The 21,446-nt window shown below is 36.3% G+C and overlaps 1 protein-coding gene across 13 annotated transcripts in view; it reads right to left on the reverse strand.

The window, feature by feature from the left end:
* CCDC88A (coiled-coil domain containing 88A) overlaps positions 1-21,446 on the reverse strand; it is a 129,485-nt gene that overhangs the window by 24,270 nt on the left and 83,769 nt on the right. For 9 of the 13 annotated variants that reach the window (XM_007970582.3, XM_007970577.3, XM_038006955.2 and 6 more), the window contains 8 exons: positions 20,505-20,632; positions 16,218-16,359; positions 10,190-10,354; positions 6,533-6,694; positions 5,230-5,507; positions 4,873-5,016; positions 3,563-3,749; positions 23-168 (listed from right to left, as the gene is read on the reverse strand). In XM_007970582.3, the coding sequence (XP_007968773.1) occupies positions 23-168; positions 3,563-3,749; positions 4,873-5,016; positions 5,230-5,507; positions 6,533-6,694; positions 10,190-10,354; positions 16,218-16,359; positions 20,505-20,632 (1,352 nt within the window). The remainder of the gene's footprint in view (positions 1-22; positions 169-3,562; positions 3,750-4,872; positions 5,017-5,229; positions 5,508-6,532; positions 6,695-10,189; positions 10,355-16,217; positions 16,360-20,504; positions 20,633-21,446) is intronic. The other 4 variants (XM_007970585.3, XM_007970580.3, XM_073023004.1 and 1 more) reach the window with 1 other exon arrangement.

The following is a 21,446-nucleotide window of genomic DNA, read 5'->3' on the forward strand; positions in this document are numbered from 1 at the left end:
TGCAAAATTATTTGGTACCTACATGTACTGTCTTTGTTCAACATGAAAAAGATCCTTGCTTTCCATATTCTGCTCCAAAAGTGTTCTGTTCTGTAGCATTAATGTCTGAATTTGATCTAGTAGATGTCGATTTTCTTCTTCTAAATTTCCTTTAAGTTGGCTTAGCAACTGTTTAAACACAAACATTTTTTTAAAAAAACATTTACATTTAACATAAATCAACTGAAAAATATGAAGTACTACACAAAGATTTAAGTGTTCCACTGTTTGAACAATTAGATGATTGTACTTTTATCAGAGCATGATTATTTTAGTGACAATGATACCTACAGCACTGGGTTACATGATATATGTGTGTGTGTGTATGTATGTGTATATATACACATTCGTACATACATATATACGTACACATGTGTATATATACATACACACACACACATATATTCTTAATTCTCACAAACACTGGGTCTAATTAATATATAATAAATTATCTAACTCCCCAGACACTGCTTTCTGTCTTTAAAATGGTTTAACTTACAGTCCGAAAGCTAGATTCAAATATCTAATATTTTATTTCTATGAAATGTTAGACAAGTTAGTTCTCAAATCTATGAAATGAGGATAGCTCCCACGCAACAAGACTGTTGCAAGGATTAATTAATATATGTAAAGTATCTAGTAGCATGTGTATAGCACACACTAAGTACTTAGTATGTCTCATAATTTCCCCATCTACTGTTTTCTTTCTTGTGAGACAGAATTTCGCTCTTGTTGCCCAGGCTGGAGTGCAATAGCCCGATCTCAGCTCACTGCAACCTCCGCCTCCCGGTTTCAAGCTATTCTGTCTCACCTTCCCGAGTACCTGGGATTACAGGCATGTGCCACAATGCCCAGCTAGTTTTGTATTTTTAGTAGAGATAGGGTTTCTCCATGTTGGTCAGGCTGGTCTTGAACTCCCAACCTCAGGTGATTCACCCACCTCAGCCTCCCAAAGTGCTGGGATTACAGGTGTGAGCCACCGTGCCCGGCATCCATCCACGGTTTTCAAGAAACCTTAAAAGTCTGTGTGTAGTTTTTGTGGCTTGATCAAGGGAAATCAGGTAATTTAGTCAACAGTTGGTATTAACAGCTGGCATTACTAGTAGTTGGGCTGCCAGCAGCATTGGGCCTTTTGTACGCAGTTAGTAGAAACTGGAAATATGCCTTAGCTAGGCCAGAGGTTCAAACAGAAGTTCAGAAGGCCCAAAGTAGTGATTCTAAAAGTTTGGCATCCCTTGTAGAGTAGATTTCTGGGCCCGAGCATTCAAATTTGGCAGGTCTCGAGTAGAGCCCAGAGATCTGTATTAAAAAAGCAAAAGCAAATAACACATACCTGCCCTGGCTACACCACCCACCCCACCTCCCCCGCAAAAAAAAACATTTTGAAAAATTTCAAAAAGTAGAGAGAAAATCAGAGAGAATGATACTATAATCATAAACAACCATCTAGATCTGTAACTGTGAATATCATACTATATTTATCTGTATGTTGTTAAATTGAAACAATATACATGGTAGATTTATTTGAATAAATTTATTTTCTTCCCTGTACCTATGCCCTCTTGCAATGTGACTTCTCACTTTGTCCATAAAGAAGTGGAATCTATTTCCCTTCTTCTTGAATTTGGAATGCTTTTGGCCAAGAGAAAGTGGTGGAAGTGATGGTGTAACAGTTCCAAGCCTAGGCCTCAAGTTGCCTGTGGACTTCCACTCAGACTCTCAGAGCCCCGCTGGAGGATGGAGAGACCACACGGAACAGAGAAGGGTTATCCCGGTGAGGCCACCATAGACCAGCCAGCCCTCAGCATACATGCCAGCTAATTACAGATGCAGGAGCAAACCCCTGGCAGTGAGTAGATTAGTATAGATGCTCAGCAAACTCAGACTCATTAGGCAAAAAGAAGTGTTTACTGTCCATTACCACTAAGGTTCTCCCATTGTTAAAGAGCATTATCGGTGTCAATAGACAACAGATAAAGCATATATAAAGAAAATAGAACAATTTTTTTGTTGTTGTTAGATGGAGTTTCGCTCTTTTGCCCAGGCTAGAGGGAAGTGGCGTGATCTCAGCTCACTGCAACCTCTGTCCCCCAAGTTCAAGCGATTCTCCTGCCTCAGCCTCCTGAGTAGCTGGGACTACAGGCGCCCGCCACCTCGCCTGGCTAATTTTTTTGTATTTTTTAGTAGAGACGGGGTTTCACCGTGTTAGCCAGGATGGTCTCGATCTCCTGACCTAGTGATCCGCCCATCTCGGCCTCCCAATGTGCTGGGATTACAGGCTTGAGCCACCGCGCCCGGCCCCAAGAACAAATTTTAAGTGTATATAGAGCTCAATGAATTATCACAAAGTGAACATTACGTTAAACCAGCACCTGGACCAAGAAACAGAACATTAATTGTATTCTAGAAACACCTGTGTTATCTTCCAACCACTATCCCTTCCCACCAAGATTAACTACTACCTCAACCTTTTACACTATAGTTTTTTCCACCTCCACTAAATCATGTCATTATGTGACTTAGCCCTCGGCCAATAATTAACATTTGACCCAAGTTGTGAGAATTAGCCAGGGATGCATAGATAGCCAGGGCCCTCTCTGGTCTCTCTCGAACAGTTTTCTGGACCACCAGTGACATGTGGGATCTTATGAAGACCCACTGAGGCTGACTCATTTCTTGAAAATCCTTTAATTTTTGACTAGTTCACTGGTCTGTTACTTGCCCCAACCAATATTTCAACCTCAAGCTATCTAAGAGTTGACCTTTGACAACTCTCCCAGGCATGGGGCTTTGCTATGCTCTGTTCCAAATCAAGTCAGTTTCCTCCAGTAGAAAGGCTGCTGGTTTTCACAGCCTGCTCTATGCTCTGTCAAAACTACCAGGTATAGGAACCAGGGAATGAGAAGAGGAATGGGAGAAGCCCCAAGATAAAATGCCTCAGACAATCACAGTTCCTTCCCAGGGTTGAACAGTTTTGCTTTAATAAATGCTTCTCAATTTGTTATATGCCCTTGTTGGGTTCCACAGTCCCAACATTGTTGTTTTTGACAGTTCCGTCCAATTGTATTGTTTCTTAAGGAGTTGATTTGCTGCATTCCTCACTCTACCATTCTAGAGGTATACCATCCTAACTACAATTTATTTAGACTTTTATAAACCATAGGTAGAATGAACTACTTTCTGAGCTTTGTTGGGTAATTAATTGTATGTTGTTTCCAACTAATTTCTCTATTGGTTTATAATTTCATGCCAGGTGTGAACATTTTTTCATTAAATGAATAATTTTACAATTTTCAAAGAATCTGGACATAAGTTTAAGCTAATACTTTTTAAGAGATTGTAATTAATGATATGGGAAGTTGTTCTGAATCACGTGTAGGTTTCAATGATCCTTGACCAAATTCTTTTAGATATACACCACTAAATATATACTAGTATTGTCATTGTAATATAGTCATTTATTTCTTAGGCATGTCTTGGTGCCTAAATGAAGGAAGCAGCGATTAAACTTATTAAAGCTCACCTCACACTGGTTATTCAGCTTGGTTGATGTAATATCCAGTTGTTGGTATTGTTCCTTTAGCTTTGAAAATTCAGCTTCTAATCTTGTTTGTTCCAGTTTGGAATTATTCAGAAGACTTTTCAAATTTTTATGGTCAGTTTGTAAAACTTCAGTCTCTTTTAAAAGTTGACTATAGGTATGATTCAACCTATAATTAGAAATCACAGAAATATAATTAGATTATCTTAATAGCTTTTGGTATAATTTATACAATATGAAATGATATAAATAACATTAAGACATACTTAGAATAAAAGACTGTTTTACAAGTTACTAAACTTATCAAAAATCAGTTTCTATTCTGTAAAAACTAGATTTTTAAAAATTCTGAGTACCTTTCCCTTGAAAATAATTTTTAATTTCCCTTTTCCATCCACCCATCTCCACACTTGGCAAAGAATTTTTTAGTCTTTAAATATGTTCAAGTATAGGTACTGAAAGTTTCAAGTATTAATAAGAAAGTACTGGCTGGTTACTGATGGTCCATGTCTGTAATCCCAGCATTTTGGGAGGTAGAAGCAGAAGGATCACCTGAGGCCAGGAGTTTGAGAGCAGCCTTGGGGATCAAAGGAGACCCTATTTCTACAAAAACTAAAAATTAAAATAAAATTAAAAAAAAATTAGCCAGGCATGTTGGTGTGTGCTAGCAGTCCCAGCTGAGGGGCTGAGGTGGGAGGATTGCTTAAGCATAGGAGTTTGAGGTTGCAGTAAGCTATGATCGAGCTACTGAACTTCTGCTTGGGCAACAGAGTAAGATCCTCTCTCTCTCTCTATCTCTCTCTCTCTCTTTTTTTTTTTTTTTTTTTTTTTTTTTTTAGGAGATGGGAGTCTTACTCTGTCATCCAGGCTGGAGTGCAGTGGCACGATCTCGACTCACTGCAACTTCCACCTCTCAGGTTCAAGCATTTCTCCTGTTTTACCCACCCAAGTAGCTCGGGCTACAGGTGTCTGCCACCATGCCTGGCTAATTTTTGCATTTTTAGTAGAGATAGGGTTTCACCATGTTGGTCAGGCCGGTCTCGAACTCCTGACCTCAGGTGATCTACCTGCCTCGGCCTCCCAAAGTGCTGGGATTACAGGTGTAAGCCATGCACCCTGCCTATTCTATTTTTTAAAATTCTAAATTCAAACTATGCTTGGTACTACAAAGGGACAGTATGTATTTTGGATGTAAGAAATAATACATAATAAAAAATATATATATACACACACATATATATGTATATACTTTCTACATAAAATGTTTGTTATATATAATAAGTATTTATTACCTATCATTTTCACCACAAAGTTTCTTGTATTCTGCAGCTACCGTTTCATGGTTTTTATTTTCAAGCAGCATTTTTTCCTGTTCTACTTTGAGCATTTTTTCCAAATCTTCCAATTGTCCTTTCTGTTTTAATAACTGATTGTAACTGGGGGAAAAAAGGCATTTGGTTTATAATATTTACAAAAGAGAAACTTTAGAAATGAAGGAAATGAGTAATTAATATCATTTAAAACACATGTAAATTTATATAAATTTCTTACGTAAACTAACATTAGATGTGTTTAACATATAAAATTTATTATACTACTTGAAGAAAATTCATTTTAAATTCACAGTACAACAAAATATAACAAATTACCGGTCTTCAAGGTCTCTATGTTCCACCTCAAGATTTTTGTGGGCAGACTTCAGAGTTCCATGTTTAGAGATAAGAGATTCATACTCTGAAGCCTGACGTTCATGAAGAAGTTCCAGCTTTTCATGATCTTTGATCAGAGAATCATAGAGAGATTTTAGGTCTTCTCGCTCTTTGATTACAGATTCATTTTCATTTTCTAAGGAAGACTGCTGGATTAGGAGTTGTGCATTCTGGTTCATAAGTGAGGTACTTTGGGAATTAAGAGTAGAATTTTCAACCTATAAGAATATGTATTGTTATCAGACATAAGAAAAATAGTTCACGTTCTTTTTCAAAATACAAGATTACAATGTTAAATAAAGCAAGCTCTAAATGAATCACAGCAGATATATTTACATTATACTGGGAAGATTCTGATTTTAGCTTCCCAAAGAATAAGGCTACCATTTAATTTTGATTTTTGGAAGTTTTATAATACACACATACATACGTATATGTGTGTGTGTATATTAGACATATATATGTATTTTATGTTTTGGGTTGAATTTATTTTAAATGAAGGTGATTAGCAACCATTTTATTATATTACAAATGAAAATGTATAGAATTTGAAGTGCTAGTTTATCATTTCTAGAATTTGGTGATAGAAGTTGATAGAAGTGAAAAATTACTTGTGGAAATTTTTCAAGAGTCCGAATTAAATAAATATTTTCTTTATCAAACAAAGTGTTGATGCTGATCAAAGAAAAGGGTTACAGAAAGAAGAATTCTTAGATTCAGAGAGGGAGAATCTGTTTCTGTTTCTGTTCTTTAAGAGGTTTCAGAGTTGAACTTCCCCCCACCTGATTGTTCTGTCTGGAAAGACACTGGCGGTGTTAAGTGAAAGATGGATCCTTTGAACTTAGGACAGGTCTAAAGACAAAATTCTCATGTTGTCCTGCTTTCCAGTAACTAAACTGATAAAAAAAAGCTATACAAATGAAATAAGGAATAGTATGCTGCAACCATACTCTCAAACAAGGGTTTCTACCTAATTTATTACAATCAACTTAATGAAATGGTAGAAAGACCACAAATATAATTTATCTTTATTTTGATGTATTGACTGAATTTATTAATATTTAAAGCCTTTGACATTTAAAAAATTGATGTGTGAAAGTTTAGGCATGGCACTAAATAAAAACATTTTCATTTATCTTTAAGTTCATTCGCTAAGAAACAATGTTTCCATGTTTACCCTCCCTTATTTTAATAGCATAATTCAAGAGTTTGGTTGCATATTCCCAAAATATTATATTACAACCTGAAGCTTGGCATTCTGTGTTTGAAGAGTGGTATTCTGTTCCTGTAATGATACTGTCTGCCTCTGAAGTGCAAGAATCTGAGCCTGCAAATTATTGTTTTGTGTCTCAAGCTGCTTCAGTTGAGTTTTCAACGCTTGCTTCTCTGCTTGCAGTGTAGCATTCTTAAAAAACAAAAACCGAAACCAAATATATTAACAATAATAGCAATACTAAACATATTTCTATAATATACTGAATTTTATACTATGAGTATTTATTAGCATTACAATCCATAAAACCCCAACAATCTTAAGAGCAAAAAAAAAAAAAATTTTCCCCATCCCAAATTGTAAACAGACATTCATCAGAAAGAAGGCAATAATACTAAAACCTTAATATTGTGCCTGTGTCTTGTCTGCACTATAATATCCTAAAAATAAAATATCCTATTCTAAATATATTTATTAACACAAAAACTAGAAAGGAATTGTCAGTTGTATGGTTTTAATACTGCTTGAAGGTTCCCAGAATGACCAGAATAAATGGGGCTGTGTCCAACCATGGAGGTCTATCTTTTCTAATTTACCCAAAGGCAAATATATACCTAAGTGAGTGGTGGTCCCAGAGATAGTGCAAAACTAAGTAATTTCCAAACACAAATATTTCAAAGGGAAGCAGGTTTACAGGAACAATCTTAACTATCTGTTTAAAATTTGCAGTCCACAACAGACCTAATGCAGATATTTTCTTATTTTTCTCACGATATAAAATGCTAATTAAAACTCTACTTCAACTGTAAGACTCCTGGAGCATTTCCAAACAAAACATAAAATTTTCCGTTTTTCCGTAAGGCCATATTTCAATTTTATAACAAATGAACTACTATGCGAATCAATGATTATTATATTTTAAAATACTTGTCATTAATCTTTTCAGGATTATTTCTAAATTAAATTTCATAAAAAATCAGCAACAGCAAAGTACAAAGAACCCTCCAGAAAACAGAAATAAAACTTTAATATACAAAAGGTCATAATTGGTCTACCCTGCAGTATGCATAAAAAGTTAACAACTGAATCACAACAGATCACTCTTAACATATCTATATGTAAATATAACATTCACTTTATTGGCTTTATGTTATATACACTGCATATCACTGTGTAAAAGGCAGGTCAGGATTTGACCCACATATTATACTATAAAATTGAAGCTGAGGAAACAAAATGCTTTAAGATGCGTTATGATTTTGTATTTCTCTTTTGTTCATTTGTTCAAATAAAAAGGATGAAAAAATGTATATTAGAAAAAATAAAATGGAATACTGACAGTACTGACGTATTTATATACCATCTCAGCACAAAGAGGTGAACCATTTTTCACATATATATGTGAAATACTATTGTAGTTTAGCACTTTAGAAACTAAATTGTACAAGCTCTACCGATTATTCCAGGTGTCTCTAGGAATAAAAAAAATTCCTATAGTCTATAATGAAGAGAAGAGATAGCTGAGAGGGTATCTTAGAGCAGGAAAAAATCTACAATAGAAAAGAAAGAAGTTAGCAAATATAATACTGGCAAACACAAAAATTACCAGCCTATTATATGGCTGACCGTCTTTATAACCCCATTATCTAAAATATGAAACGAAGTAATTTTTTTCCAATGGAAATTTATAAAGGAAGTCTACAAGAAAAAAAAAGATTCACCTTACAGAACTTCATATGCCAGCTCAATTTTCTAAAATGTAATTATGAATCCAAGCAATATAGGTGTATATATATCACTGATTAAAAATAGGTATTTATAAATGGCCAATACATGAAAAATGTGTAATGCCTAACTCATAATTTTAAATGTACACATTAAAATATTTTCTCCTATTGCTTTAACAAAAATTAAAGCACTAGGTACTATCCAGTGTTAATATGGAAAGATAGGTATACTCTTTTAGTGGGATTGAAAGTTGATGTGATTTTTAGGCTGGGTGTGCTGACTCACACCTGCAATCCCAGCACTTTGGGAGGCTGAGGAGAGCGGATCACTTGAGGCCAGGAGTTCGAGACCAGTCTGGGCAGCATAGTAAGACGCCACCTCAACAAAAAATACAAAAATTCGCTGGGTGTGGTGGTGTGCACCTGTGCTCCCAGCTACTTGGGAGGCTGAGGCAAGAGGATCACTTGAGCCTTGGAGGACGAGGCTTCAGTGAGCTATGATCTTGCCACTGCATTCCAGCCTGGGAGACGAGTGAAACCTGTCTCAGAAAAGAAAAAAAAAAAAGAAAGAAAGAAAATTGATGGGATTTTTAAAGACTAATAGAAAATATCAATTAAACACACACACACACACACGTATATATCCTTTGGCCTTGCAATTTCACTGTCAGGAATTTAGCATTCTATGAACATGTTTAAAAATAACCTAAATGGGCCAGGTGCAGTGGCTCACACCTGTAATCCCAGCACTTTGGGAGGCCGAGGCAGGTGGATCACAAGGTCAGGAGATCAAGACCATCCTGGCTAACACAGTGAAACCCTATCTCTACTAAAAATACAAAAATTAGCCGGGCGGGTGTGGTGGCGGGCTGAGGCAGGAGAATGGCGTGAACCCGGGAGGCGGAGCTGGCAGTGAGCCGAGATCACGCCACTGCACTCTAGCCTGGGCAACAAAGTGAGACTCCATCTCAAAAACAAAACAAAACAAAACAAAACACCTAACTGTAGAGAAATGTGAGCTTTATTTAAGTAAATTATGGTAACATTCACACTATGGAATAATAGGTAGTCATTAAACAAAATGAAATACACATACATCTGCTAAAATTGAGAGATCTCCAAGATAATATTAACAGAAAATGCAAATAGGAATTTTGTATAGCATGATCCCACAGGTATAAATTTGTAAAAGAAATATACTTCTATATACAGATAAATGACAAAAAAATTTTCTAGGAAGATAAACTGTTCATAGTGATTCTTTTTGAATGAGAAAGCAGAAATCAATGGTGTGGGGATTATTTTTTGGTTTTATTGTTTAGTTTTTAATTAAAGGTACTATTTTTGTGTTAAATTAAAAAAAACACCACCACAGCTATTTTACTTGCTATTGTGTAAGTTCCTTAAGTTTATTCATCTTTTGAAGGGTAACTATTTGTTGTTCAGCCTGTTTGCTTGTTGTTTACTGTCAAGTACGTATTGAACTAATTTAGCAAATATTTGTTAAGTGTCTACTACATACCAGGCACTATTCTAGATATTAAAGGCACGGCGGTAAAAAAAAAAAAAAAAAGAAAGACAAATTACCTGCTTTCATAAATGAATATGAAATTTAATTTCACTGTGAAAAGTGTATGAAAAAACTAAAGCAATGAACAATAGTGAATAGTTTAAGTTGGGGATAACAACTTTACTGGGGGAAGGAGTCAGGGAAGACCTTCTGCAGGACATATGATATGGCACCCAAATGCTGAGGGAAGCCAGTCATATGTTCCAGGCAGGAGAAGCAAAAGGAAAGGGCCCTGAGGTACGAACAAATAGAAAAAGGACTATATGACCAGAATTTTCTTATTAAGTGCCATCAATTGTTTAAATATTAGACAATATATCTAAGATAAATTTCTCCAGTGATCCTCTATTTCTAAAAAAAAGATTCCTACTAAAATTAAAAAATACTTACATTTCTTTCTACTTCAATTAATCTGTCTTTGACTTTCAGAAGTTCTCTAGTTGTTTCTTGACTTTCTCGCTCCCATTTGTTGTCTTCACCAGATAGTGGAGGAGAGCTCTGTACCATCCTTTCCTCATCTTGTCTCTGTTTGAGAGCTTCATAATTTTTTTTCACCTAAAATTTTATTTAAAATATTTTAATGGGGAAAAAAAAATCACCACAGTTACATTTCTCACAATTAATTTGACTCTGGGCTGATCTGGTGAATATGAGAGGCAATATACTTTTAAATGTGATGAATAACATGTATGATTTGTGCTTTTTAAAATGCAAATTGTTTCCTCCTAGAAATATAAAACGTACTCTGTTTATGTGCCAGAGTAATGTCAAATCCTATTGTTTGTCGTGCAAATGCCCCTGGATAAGAGTGGATATAGATATGTTGCTAATGACTAACAATTCTTTTTAGAGCTATCTGTAACCAATTTAGAAATTTCACAGAGATGTCTATGTAAAGCACAAAGATTTGACATTTTATTAATTTTAAGGACATATCGTATTCAGGATTTTTTAGTTTTGAGTTGGCTCTCTTAAAGTAGATTATAATCACACTAGAAAATCCTAGAGAAGATATATCCTTGGATTGTTCGCATGTATGATGTTTAACTCATCATATATGACCAACTTGCTCATCATATATGACCAAATTTGCCAGATTTAACTTAATAACTCTTTCTCTTCAACTCAAATTTACTATTAATATACTTATCTTGAATTATTAAACTATCTTGAAGCACTAGTTTATCCTAGGAGATTCTTATAATAAATTTCAAGTTAACCCCAACCTTTGCATTAAGGATAGAAATGTTTTATAGTTCAACATCTAATGCGCAACTTAAGAAAGCCTACAACTCAACAATTAATAATGCTACCGCTAAGTTAGAAAATAATGAGGTGAGACTAAAAAGATGCCAAGATAGAATGTAATGTCAAGTTTCGCAAGCCATCTAATGGGTACCCTATGATCCTAGTTTCCGGGTTTTGTTTGTTTTTACTTTTAACACCCTAATAACAATAGATAAGTGGCATCATTTCCAGTCTCTATTTTACATGAATTTCCCACAAGGTCTTTATTCTAGGCTTAGAAAAGCTATAAACATATGCAGTTATTAAGAAGGGGAGCTGAGAATAAAACTCAAGTCCTCTCATTTTATATTATTTTTTTGAGACACAGTCTCACTTTGTCACCCAGGCTGGAGTGCAGTGGTGCGATGTTGGCACTCTGCAACCTCCACCACCCAGGTTCAAACCATTCTCTTGCCTCAGTCTCCCGAGTAGCTGGGATTACAGGCATGTGCCACCATGCCTGGCTAAGTTTTGTATTTTTAGCAGAGACGAGATTTCACCATGTTGCCCAGGCTGGTCTCGAACTCCTGACCTCAAGCGATCCACCCACCTTGGCCTCCCAAAGTGCTGGGATTACAGGCGTGCACCACTGCACCCGGCCGAAGGCTTCTCAGTTTAAAGCCATTGTTCTTTCAAGTAAGTATTAAAAATGATTACTTTATGTATCATTAATCAAAATCTTTATATTCAGAGAGGAAATGAATACAGAGTCTAGATAAAAATAAATCACTGTAACAAAGTAATTTAGAGCTAATTAAAATATTGTGAATTATGTTATGAATTCAAATTTAAAATTTTCAACAGTTCCCAAAGATAACGTAGTCTTTAAAAATAGAATTATAATTTGCATGAAGTTGCTAATGTACAGATTTTAAGTGTAATTCGGTAATTTTGAGAATGGCAAACACCTATATAACCCATATATCAACATGACAGAACACTTCCATTACTCTAGAAAGATCACTGCACCAGGCAACCACTGTTTTCATTTCTTTCATAAAAGTTCTGCTTATACTAAAATTTTACACAAATACAATCACAGTGTATATAATGTGTGTGTGTGTGTCTGTGTGTTTCCGAGTATATTTCTAAGCTTTATCCATGTGTTGAGTACTTCAGTAATTTTTTTCTTTTAGTCATTATATCCAGTTTTTTGATTATGATGAAGCTGCTAAAAAAATTCATTTATCTATGTTTTCATTTTCCTTGAGTAAAGAGAAGTAGCATTATCACCTTCTTTTTCTTTTCTTTTTCTTTCTTTTTTGAGATAGTCTCACACTGTTGCCCAGGCTGGAATGCAGTGGTGCAATTTTGACTCACTGCAACCTCCACCTCCTGGGTTCAAGTGATTCTCGTGGCTCAGCCTCCTGAGTAGCTGGGACTACAGGTGTGCACCACCACGCCCAGCTAATTTTTGTATTTTTAGTAGAGACAGTGTTTCGCCATGTTGGCCAGGCTCGTCTTGAACTCCTGGCCTCAAGTGATCCGCCTGCCTCAGCCTCCCAAAGTGCTGGGATTACAGGCATGAGCTACCATGCTGGGCCATGGGCTAGGACTTTTTGAGATACTGCCATACTGCCTGCTAAATTAGTTATAACATCTTATATTTGCATCAGTATGCATGACAGTTCCAGTTGCTCCCAATTTTCACTAATATTTGATCAATATTTCCATATACATTTTAGAATCATCTTGTTAATCTGCCTGTTGGGATTTTAATTGGGATTATGTTGAATCAAGAGATCAATATGGGGAATCTGCCATTTTAACAATATTGAGTCTTCTAATTCCTGAACATGATTCTTATTTCCATTTACTGAGGTATTCCTTTGGTGTTTCTAGTAGAGTTCTTGCACACATTTCCTTAAATTCATCCGTAAGTATTTCATAGTATTATAAATGGTGTTTTTTTATATTTCATTTTCCAATCTTTCATTGCTAATATAGAGAAATAAAATAGACTTTTATATATTGACTTTTATCCTGTGACATTGATTAGTTCACCTTAGCTGTAGACATTTTTCTGTAAATTCCTCATGGTTTTCTGTAAATATAGTCATGTCACATGTGAAGAAAGACATTTTTACTTCTTCCTTTCAAATCTGTATGCCTTTCATTTCTTCTTATCTTAGTATACTGGTTAGGATAATCGGTACAGCATTTAATAGTAACAGTGAGAGCAAAATCTTTGTATTCTTCCTGATCAAAAAGGAAAGTGATTAGTCTATAGGCTGTTTATAGAAGCCCTTTATCTGGCAGATGAAGTTTTTTCTACTTATTCTCCAATTATTGAGAGATGAGTATTAAACTCTCTAACTGTAATTGTGGATTTGTCTTTCTCCATGTAGTTCTACAGATATTTGCTTCATCTATTTTGCAGCTCTGTTACTAGGTGTACCTCTGTTATTAGGTGCATAAACATTTAACCTTGTTATCTTTGTGCTGGAATGACCCCTTTGTAATTATGCAATGAACTACTCAGCTCTGGTGCTATTTATTGCACTAAAATTTACTTTGCCTAGCATTAATATAGCCAATCTAGCAATTTTTTGATATATCGTTTTCCATCAAGATTTCTGACAGGTAGCATATAGATGGGTCTTGCCTTTTTGTCTAATTTATTAATCTCTGCTTTTTAACTGGGGTGTTTAGACTTTTTATATCTAATATAGTTATTGCCATACTTTAGTTTAAAGCTGCCATCCTACTATTTGTTTTCTATTTGTCCAATCTGTACTTTGCTCTCTGTTTCTTCTTTCTTTTTGCCTTTTGGATTTTTTTAACAGACAGGATCTCCCCTATGTTGCCCAGGCTGGTCTCAAACCCCTGCGCTCAAGCGATCTTGCTGACCTCAGCCTTCCAAAGTGCTGGGATTACAAGAATGAGCCTCTGTGCCTAACCTGGATTTATTTTTTATGAGTCCATTTTATCTCCCTTTTTTGGTCATATTACCTATATCTCTTTGTCATACGAATTTAGTGGTTACTTTAACCCTTATACTATTCGTATTTAACTTTCACAGTCTATCTTAAAGAGAATACTTCTTCACATATAGTATTAAAAGTTTATAACAATATAAATTCAGTTGAATACATAGCAAGAAGCTAGTCCATAACAGTTATGTCCAAACAGCTGAAAGTGGAAGTCAGCGATGGCTTTTGAGACCGGGTCTTACTCTGTCACCCAGACTGGAGTGCAGTGGCACGATCTCGGCTCACCGCAACCTCTGCCACCTGGGTTCAAGTGATTCTCCTGCCTCAGCCTCCTGGGTAGCTAGCTGGGATTACAGATGCCCACCACCACGCCTGTCTAATTTTTGCATTTTTAGTGGAGACAGGGTTTCACCATGTTGGCAAGGCTGGTCTTGAACTCCCAACCTAAAATGATCTGCCTGCCTCGGCCTCCCAAAGTGCTGGGATTACAGGCATGCCACTGCACCCGGCCCAGTGATGGCATTTTAAATATCTACTTGAAACACACATACACAACCCACACCCAAACCCACTAATTTTCTGGTTGAGTAGCTTCATGAAGTTGATTTTATTTGCAACTCAGTGATACAGCTAATGGGGTAAAAAATTCAGGACAAAAAGCAGGTTAATGTGTTGTGTGTGTGTGTGTGTGTGTGTGTGTGTGCTTTTTTTTTTTTTTTAAATAATCCCTTTGGTTAACTAGACACAGTTCTAAAATTTATTCTCTGGCTCTGAGAATGTCTGGTTGAAAAATAAGTAAAACTTATTCTGTAACAATGTATGTTCCATGGCAATGTCTGTGACAAATAGCAGCAATGGTGTCAGCAAATAGTGAAAAAAAATTGGAACATTCTATGTTACTAGATAATATTGCTTATTGAGAAAAATGACTAGGAGAAGTTTAAAGACCAATAGGCAGCCCTATCTCTGAACTTCTCTGAGTACAGCACCTCCTATAATTGGCATGTGCACTGTGGGGATCTTAAATCTATACCTTTGGAGTTGCTGCAAGAGGTAATCACTACTATGAGCATGAGGATTCAAAGCCAGGAGAGCTACTGCACACACCCAACGTGAATCTTATCTTATACCTAAACCATCTGGTAGAAAGATTATTCTCAGACAACTACGTGAAGAGGATGGACTGACACGGCCCTGCTGTCTATTTGTATTTCTTATAGTGTTCTGAGTAGAATGATTCTAAATGTAGCCTATAGTAATCTTGTCAGTCTAAGTATTCAGTTAACCTTGAGACCACTCCTGGGGCACTGCAGAGGTAATAAAAGGGTGAATAAACCAGAACATGACTCTACCAATCTACCATCTGCCAGCCCTGTGGAATGGGAAAGTCTCTTATATTTTGATTTGCTTCCTTAGGGAAAATAAACAGTTGCCTCTGCCTTGCTTGCGTACTTCACTGAATACTTCAAAATATCAAAAGAAAACAGATCTAGAAAAGACCTCAAATTTATGAGATCAGGTGCTGTCATATTTTGCTTAGCAGAATTTTCCCTGGATCCTCAATAGGAAAGAGTGACAGAGTAAAATGTCAATATCACAATGAGAGCTTTTCCCAATAATATAAGACTGCCTCTTCCTCATTCCACCCACACACTTCTGATATATCCCTAACAGCATGCAGGATATCACACACATGAAATAGCACTGAATAAGCTATACCATATTCATATGACAGAGATCTGTTTAAGAATATTCTCAAGTGGCCGGGTGCAGTGGCTCACGCCTGTGATCCCAGCACTTTGGGAGGCTGAGGTGGGCGGATCACAAGGTCAGGAGATCGAGATCATCCTGGCTAACACGGTGAAACCCCATCTCTACTAAAAATACAAAAAATTAGCCGGGCGTGGTGGCATGCGCCTGTAGTCCCAGCTACTCAAGAGGCTGAGGCAGGAGAATGGCATGAACCCGGGAGGCGGAGCTTGCAGTGAGCCAGCATCACGCCACTGCACTCCAGTCTGGGCGACAGAGCAAGACTCTGTCTCAAAAAAAAAAAAAAAAAAAGAAAACTCTCAAGTTTATGAAAAAGGAATAAATATCAATAAAATGTTTTATATTTTTATTTTCTACTTTATATTTTTTCTGTCCAAATATTTATATAATAAATGATCCTTAAAATTCTTTCCAAGAAAATCACTTACTGTTTTAAGTTCTTGGCGCAATTGCTGGTTATAATTCGTGGATTCTTCTAATCGAGCTTCTAAAGCAGCAATTTTTTCTTCTTTTATTTCAAGAGACTTCTTAAGGGTGGATTCTAATTTTGATTCCAAAAGTTTATACCTACTATCCAAGTACAAAGTAATATAGTTCATCATTGGAGGTCAGAAAATTATTTTTAAAGATAATTTATGACCACAAATATTCATGCCATAAATGGGTCTTATAAAAACCTTATTGTTAAAGAGGCAAAAGAACTTATCCTCTTCTTACTGCCCCATTCTCCCTTTAAAACTAATCCTGGTAATGAAGCAACAAAATCATTGAGTGAATAGAGCTCCAGATTATGGCTTAGATTATCAAAAGCAATAATTAATTCTCAAGGAATCTGAAAGATCAAAGTCCCAAAATAGCCCCTTTTAGTAATTAAGACTCTTTTTTTTTTTTTTTGAGATGGAGTTTAGCTCTTGTAGCCCAGGCTGGAGTGCAATGACATGATCTGGGCTTACTGCAACCTCTGCCTGCTGGGTTCAAGCGATTCTCCTGCCTCAGCCTCCCTAATAGCTGGGATTATAGGCATGTGCCACCACGCCCAGCTAATTTTGTATTTTTAGTAGAGACAGGGTTTCACCATGTTAATCAGGCTGGTCTTGAACTCCTGACCTCAGGTCATCTGCCAGCCTCAGCCTCCCAAAGTGCTGGGATTACAGGCATGAGCCACCACACCCGGCAATGAAGACTCTTTATCTCAGGGTACAGAGTAGTTACAGTTAAAAAAATGACGTATTTGTGGCACAGGATACTGTTGACAGAGTGGCAAGAGGGAGACGGATGTGACTGTTAGTGTCGCAATTATCTTTCTGAATGGCAGATAAATAATTATTAATACTTTTTTTTCCACAAAAAGGATGGTATATGAACACAATTCAGAGTGTATCATAAACCAGTATTTATGATCCATTTCTTAAACCCAAAGACCCTGAAGACAAAACCAAATAAAAACCTAAAGTGTGTATATGAGAGTTTCACCACATTCTTTTACTGGAATTAATTTTTATGTAAATATTTTCTTCTCAATCAGATTTTAATTTCATTGAATATAGAGAACAAATCTCATTCATTTTGGTATTGGCTCAAGTCAACAAACATTTAAAAATCATTTACTGAGTCCGATTTTGGGTATGCCGAATTGGTGACGTCTGAGTTGCTTCTGGTCTATCCTGGTAGAAACATACAGTAAACAGAGAAAAAAAAAAGGATCTCAGGTGAGATGATGTATGGGAAGGCTCAGCATACAGAATGAATGGATAAGAGGCCTGAAAACATATGAAAACATAATCCTGTGAGCAACCAGATTGAAAGAAAAGACAGAAGACAAAGAGGTATTAAAGGAGAAAAGACAAGAGTGATCACCTCTGTTTACAACTCTATCACTTTATTAAGAGACAGAGTCTCACTCTGCTGCCCAGGCTGGAGTGCAGTGGCGCGATCTCAGCTCACTGCAACCTCTGCCTCTCAGGCTCAAGTGATTCTTGTTCCTTGGCCTCCTGAGTAGCTGGGATTACAGGCGTGCACCACGACGCCTGGCTAATTTTTCGTATTTGTAGTAGAGGCAGGGTTTCACCATGATGGCCAGGCTGGTCTTGAACTCCTGACCTCAAGTGATCTGTCCCCCTCGGCCTCCCAAAGTGCTGGGATTACAGGCATGAGCCATCGTGCCCGGCCTACTAAATTTATTTTGTTGCATTTAAATTTATCTACTTATACATTCAATTCAAAAACTAAACTATATATTCCTTGATGGCAAGAATAAGTATCATAATAATACTGTACCGTCAAAAAAATTCAGAAAGAATAACATGAATTAGAAAGATGGGAAAGTTAGGCTGGGCGCGGTGGCTCATGCCTATAATCCCAGCACTTTGGGAGGCCAAGGTGGGTGGATCCTGGGGTCAGGAGTTCGAGACCAGCCTGGCCAGTAAAAATACAAAATTAGCCAGGCGTGGTGGTGCATGCCTGTAATCCCAGCTACTTGGGAAGCTGAGGCAGGAGAATCACTTGAACCTGGGAGGTGGAGGTTGCAGTGAGCCGAGATTGTGCCACCGCACTCCAACCTGGGTGACAAGAGGAAAACTCTGGCTCAAAAAAAGAAAGATGAGAAAGTCAGACTAATCAAGGAATTAGGGACATCATTTGAGACTGATATACCTAAATCCCAAGGTGGAGGGAATGGCACATTAAAGGAATATATGTCTGTGAGCTTCTGGGTTTTTTTTTGTGACATAAAGACTAACTCCCTGGCTGAGAAAGAAGCTGGTTTAGTAGTTCAAGCCACTTTCTATTTCCAAAAAGCTTTAGTTCAACATATACCCTTACCTCCATGCCTAATATGTAAATAAATATGTGGAAATAATGAATGCCATCACATGTTGCCTAGACTATTATAATCACTTCCTAGCCTGTCTCTGTGCTTCCAAATTCATCCTTTTTGTAATCCATCTTTTATATACTCTAAAAATTGCTCAGCACATTTTTGTGCTTTTATACAAATGCTTTTGTCTACATGGAATGCCCTTCCCCACTGTTCCCACCTTGTAAAACCTCTGTCATTTTTTAAGATTCAGTTGAAATATTATCACTACTTTGATGCTAGATGATCAGCAGATAAGAAGAGCTCAATTAACATTGGCTAACTGTATGAATTAAGGTTTGGGACGAGGAGCCAAACTGTATAAAGGGTCCACCCAGAGCTGGGTTCATAAATTTATATGAACCTAGGGTCAATTAGCACTATAGGATGTACTCTACTTTTTCTTTTGCAAAGAACATGCAGTACAGTGTCTTACATATAGTAGGTAATAAATCTGTTTGAATAAAGAGGGGATGCATATTCAGTATCTATATTAAAAGACAGTCAATGAAATCTGCACTTAAAACTATCTGATTAATTCAAATAAAAATATTTCCTCATGAAATATCTGTATAATTAATTCAATAATCATTGCTTGACTTGAACTGATTGCTAGAATATATGCCTCAAATTATATCTCTGTTATTACACAACTAACTTTTTAAGTATCAATCTATCCTATTTACTTTGAACATTCTCAAAACTACATGAACAAATCACCATTAATTTTTCCAATATACATTTAATATAGAATATAAATACTGGAACAGTAATAATGAGTAGATAAAATATAAGTTATATAATTACAGAAATGGAATGAAAAATCTAGTCTATATAAAATAATGTTCTTAACAATATACAACCTCTATTCCAGCTGGATTCATGGAGCTGACTGGATGCTAAGTAATAGACTACTTGAAAATCAGATTAACTCTGTTTGACAGACTGTAATTACCATGAGAGAATACATATTTTCTTTAAACCTATACTGATCATTTTTAAAATTAAAAGGCATATGAGTTAATTTTTTAACTCATATCCAGCTTTTAAGGCTTTAGTTTTCCACATTATTTTTATACCTCAGTTGCTTTTCTTTTCCTTTGTTTCATACTTTTCCTCCATTTATCTTTAAGTCAACATTTTGGCAAATAAATGAAAGAACAGAGGTATTTAAGCACATGATTCAGATAAAAAATAACTTGCTTAATTGACTGTGTTTGATGAGCCGGAGGTTGGTTTGTTGTTAATGTCTTATTGTTTTCACAGTCAATTATAGCCTCTGATCTTCTGCTACCTGGGTAGCATCCTGTTTTCCTATTTTATAACTGTATTTATATAGTAACATTTTAGGTTTTTATTTTCTTATATCTATATTAGATTGTCTATGATTCCTCTTTTCTCCTTAAGAACTTTTTTTTTTTTTTTTGAGATGGAGTTTCACTCCTGTTGCCCAGGCTGGAGTGCAATGGCACGATCTCAGCTCACCGCAACCTCTGCCTCCCAAGTTCAAGCGAATCTCCTGCCTTAGCCTCCCGAGTAGCTAGAATTACAGGCATGCACCACCATGCCCAGCTAATTTTTTTGTATTTTTAGTAGAGATGGGGTTTCTCCATGTTGGTCAGGCTGATCTCGAACTCCCGACCTCAGGTGATCTGCCCGCCTCAGCCTCCCAAAGTGCTGGGATTACAGGCGTGAGCCACCACACCTGGCCACACAACTTTCTTTAAGGGAAGAAAGGAACCAGAAATAGGGTGAAATATATAAAAGTTTTCTATAGCTAATACAGAAAAGAATTAATGTATGAGCAAAAAAAAAAAAAAAAAAAAATTTCAACTGTTTGCCAAGTAGACTTAGTACTCACCTGTCATCAGTACTTTGCTCATCATGTAAGAGTCTCTCCTTATTTAACCCTATCTTCTCAAGCTCATGAGTTAATTTTTCAAGATCATTGTTCATCTGTTGGGTCTTCAATTTTTCACTCACCAAATCCTTATTTTAAAAGAAATGCAAAACTTACGTGTCAAGGGCATAAACATCTAAGAAAGTCAGCTAAGATTCTAATTACCACCATCTAGGAATACATGTAATTTGAACCAGGAAATGTCGTTAAACCATTCCTTCATTATTAAAATGTAGCTGAAGTTATAACCTAGTTGAAATAACTTTTTTCCTTTTTTTTTTTGCTAATGCGTTAAAACCTTAAAAGGGAGTAGTAACTCTTTACTTGTGAATACGCATTTAGGTTTGAAAACTGTGGGTGAAAACCATATCCATTTACTTTTTAATAACGAGCCTGAACTTTAGTGCACCTTTCTTCTTATAAATATATGTTGACTATAACACTTCTCTCCCACAAGATCCCTTCTCCCAGTGAAAGAGGTCTTACGATACTGATCTGAAGAACTAGAGGATGTTCTTAGAAGTTTAGGCACAAGGAACCTGTTGTTCATGTTTATAAGTCTACAGAAGAGAAAAATAAAAGGTCCCTCTCAATGCCTCTTTAGCAGAAATGCAGACTGCCCAATGTGACCTTCTGCCAGAATGCTAATATACTTTTAAATTGAACTTAAACGGTTATCACATATTATAATGCTTAGAGATGGGAAAAAAGAGCCAAACATACACCTTCTGACTTGCACCAACCATGTTTCACAGAACATACTGCCAATTTACTCCTGGAAGTTTCAGAATTCTTCTTGATACACAGATTCAAGCAAATACTAGTTGCTCAGTGTTGAACAGTTGAACCTGATTTGCATTCTCTGGCTTTGAGGTCAAAATTCATGGGGCTTTGGAGTCTGAA

The sequence above is a fragment of the Chlorocebus sabaeus genome, chromosome 14 (assembly GCF_047675955.1).
Source record: "Chlorocebus sabaeus isolate Y175 chromosome 14, mChlSab1.0.hap1, whole genome shotgun sequence".
Taxonomy (NCBI): Eukaryota; Metazoa; Chordata; class Mammalia; order Primates; family Cercopithecidae; genus Chlorocebus; species Chlorocebus sabaeus.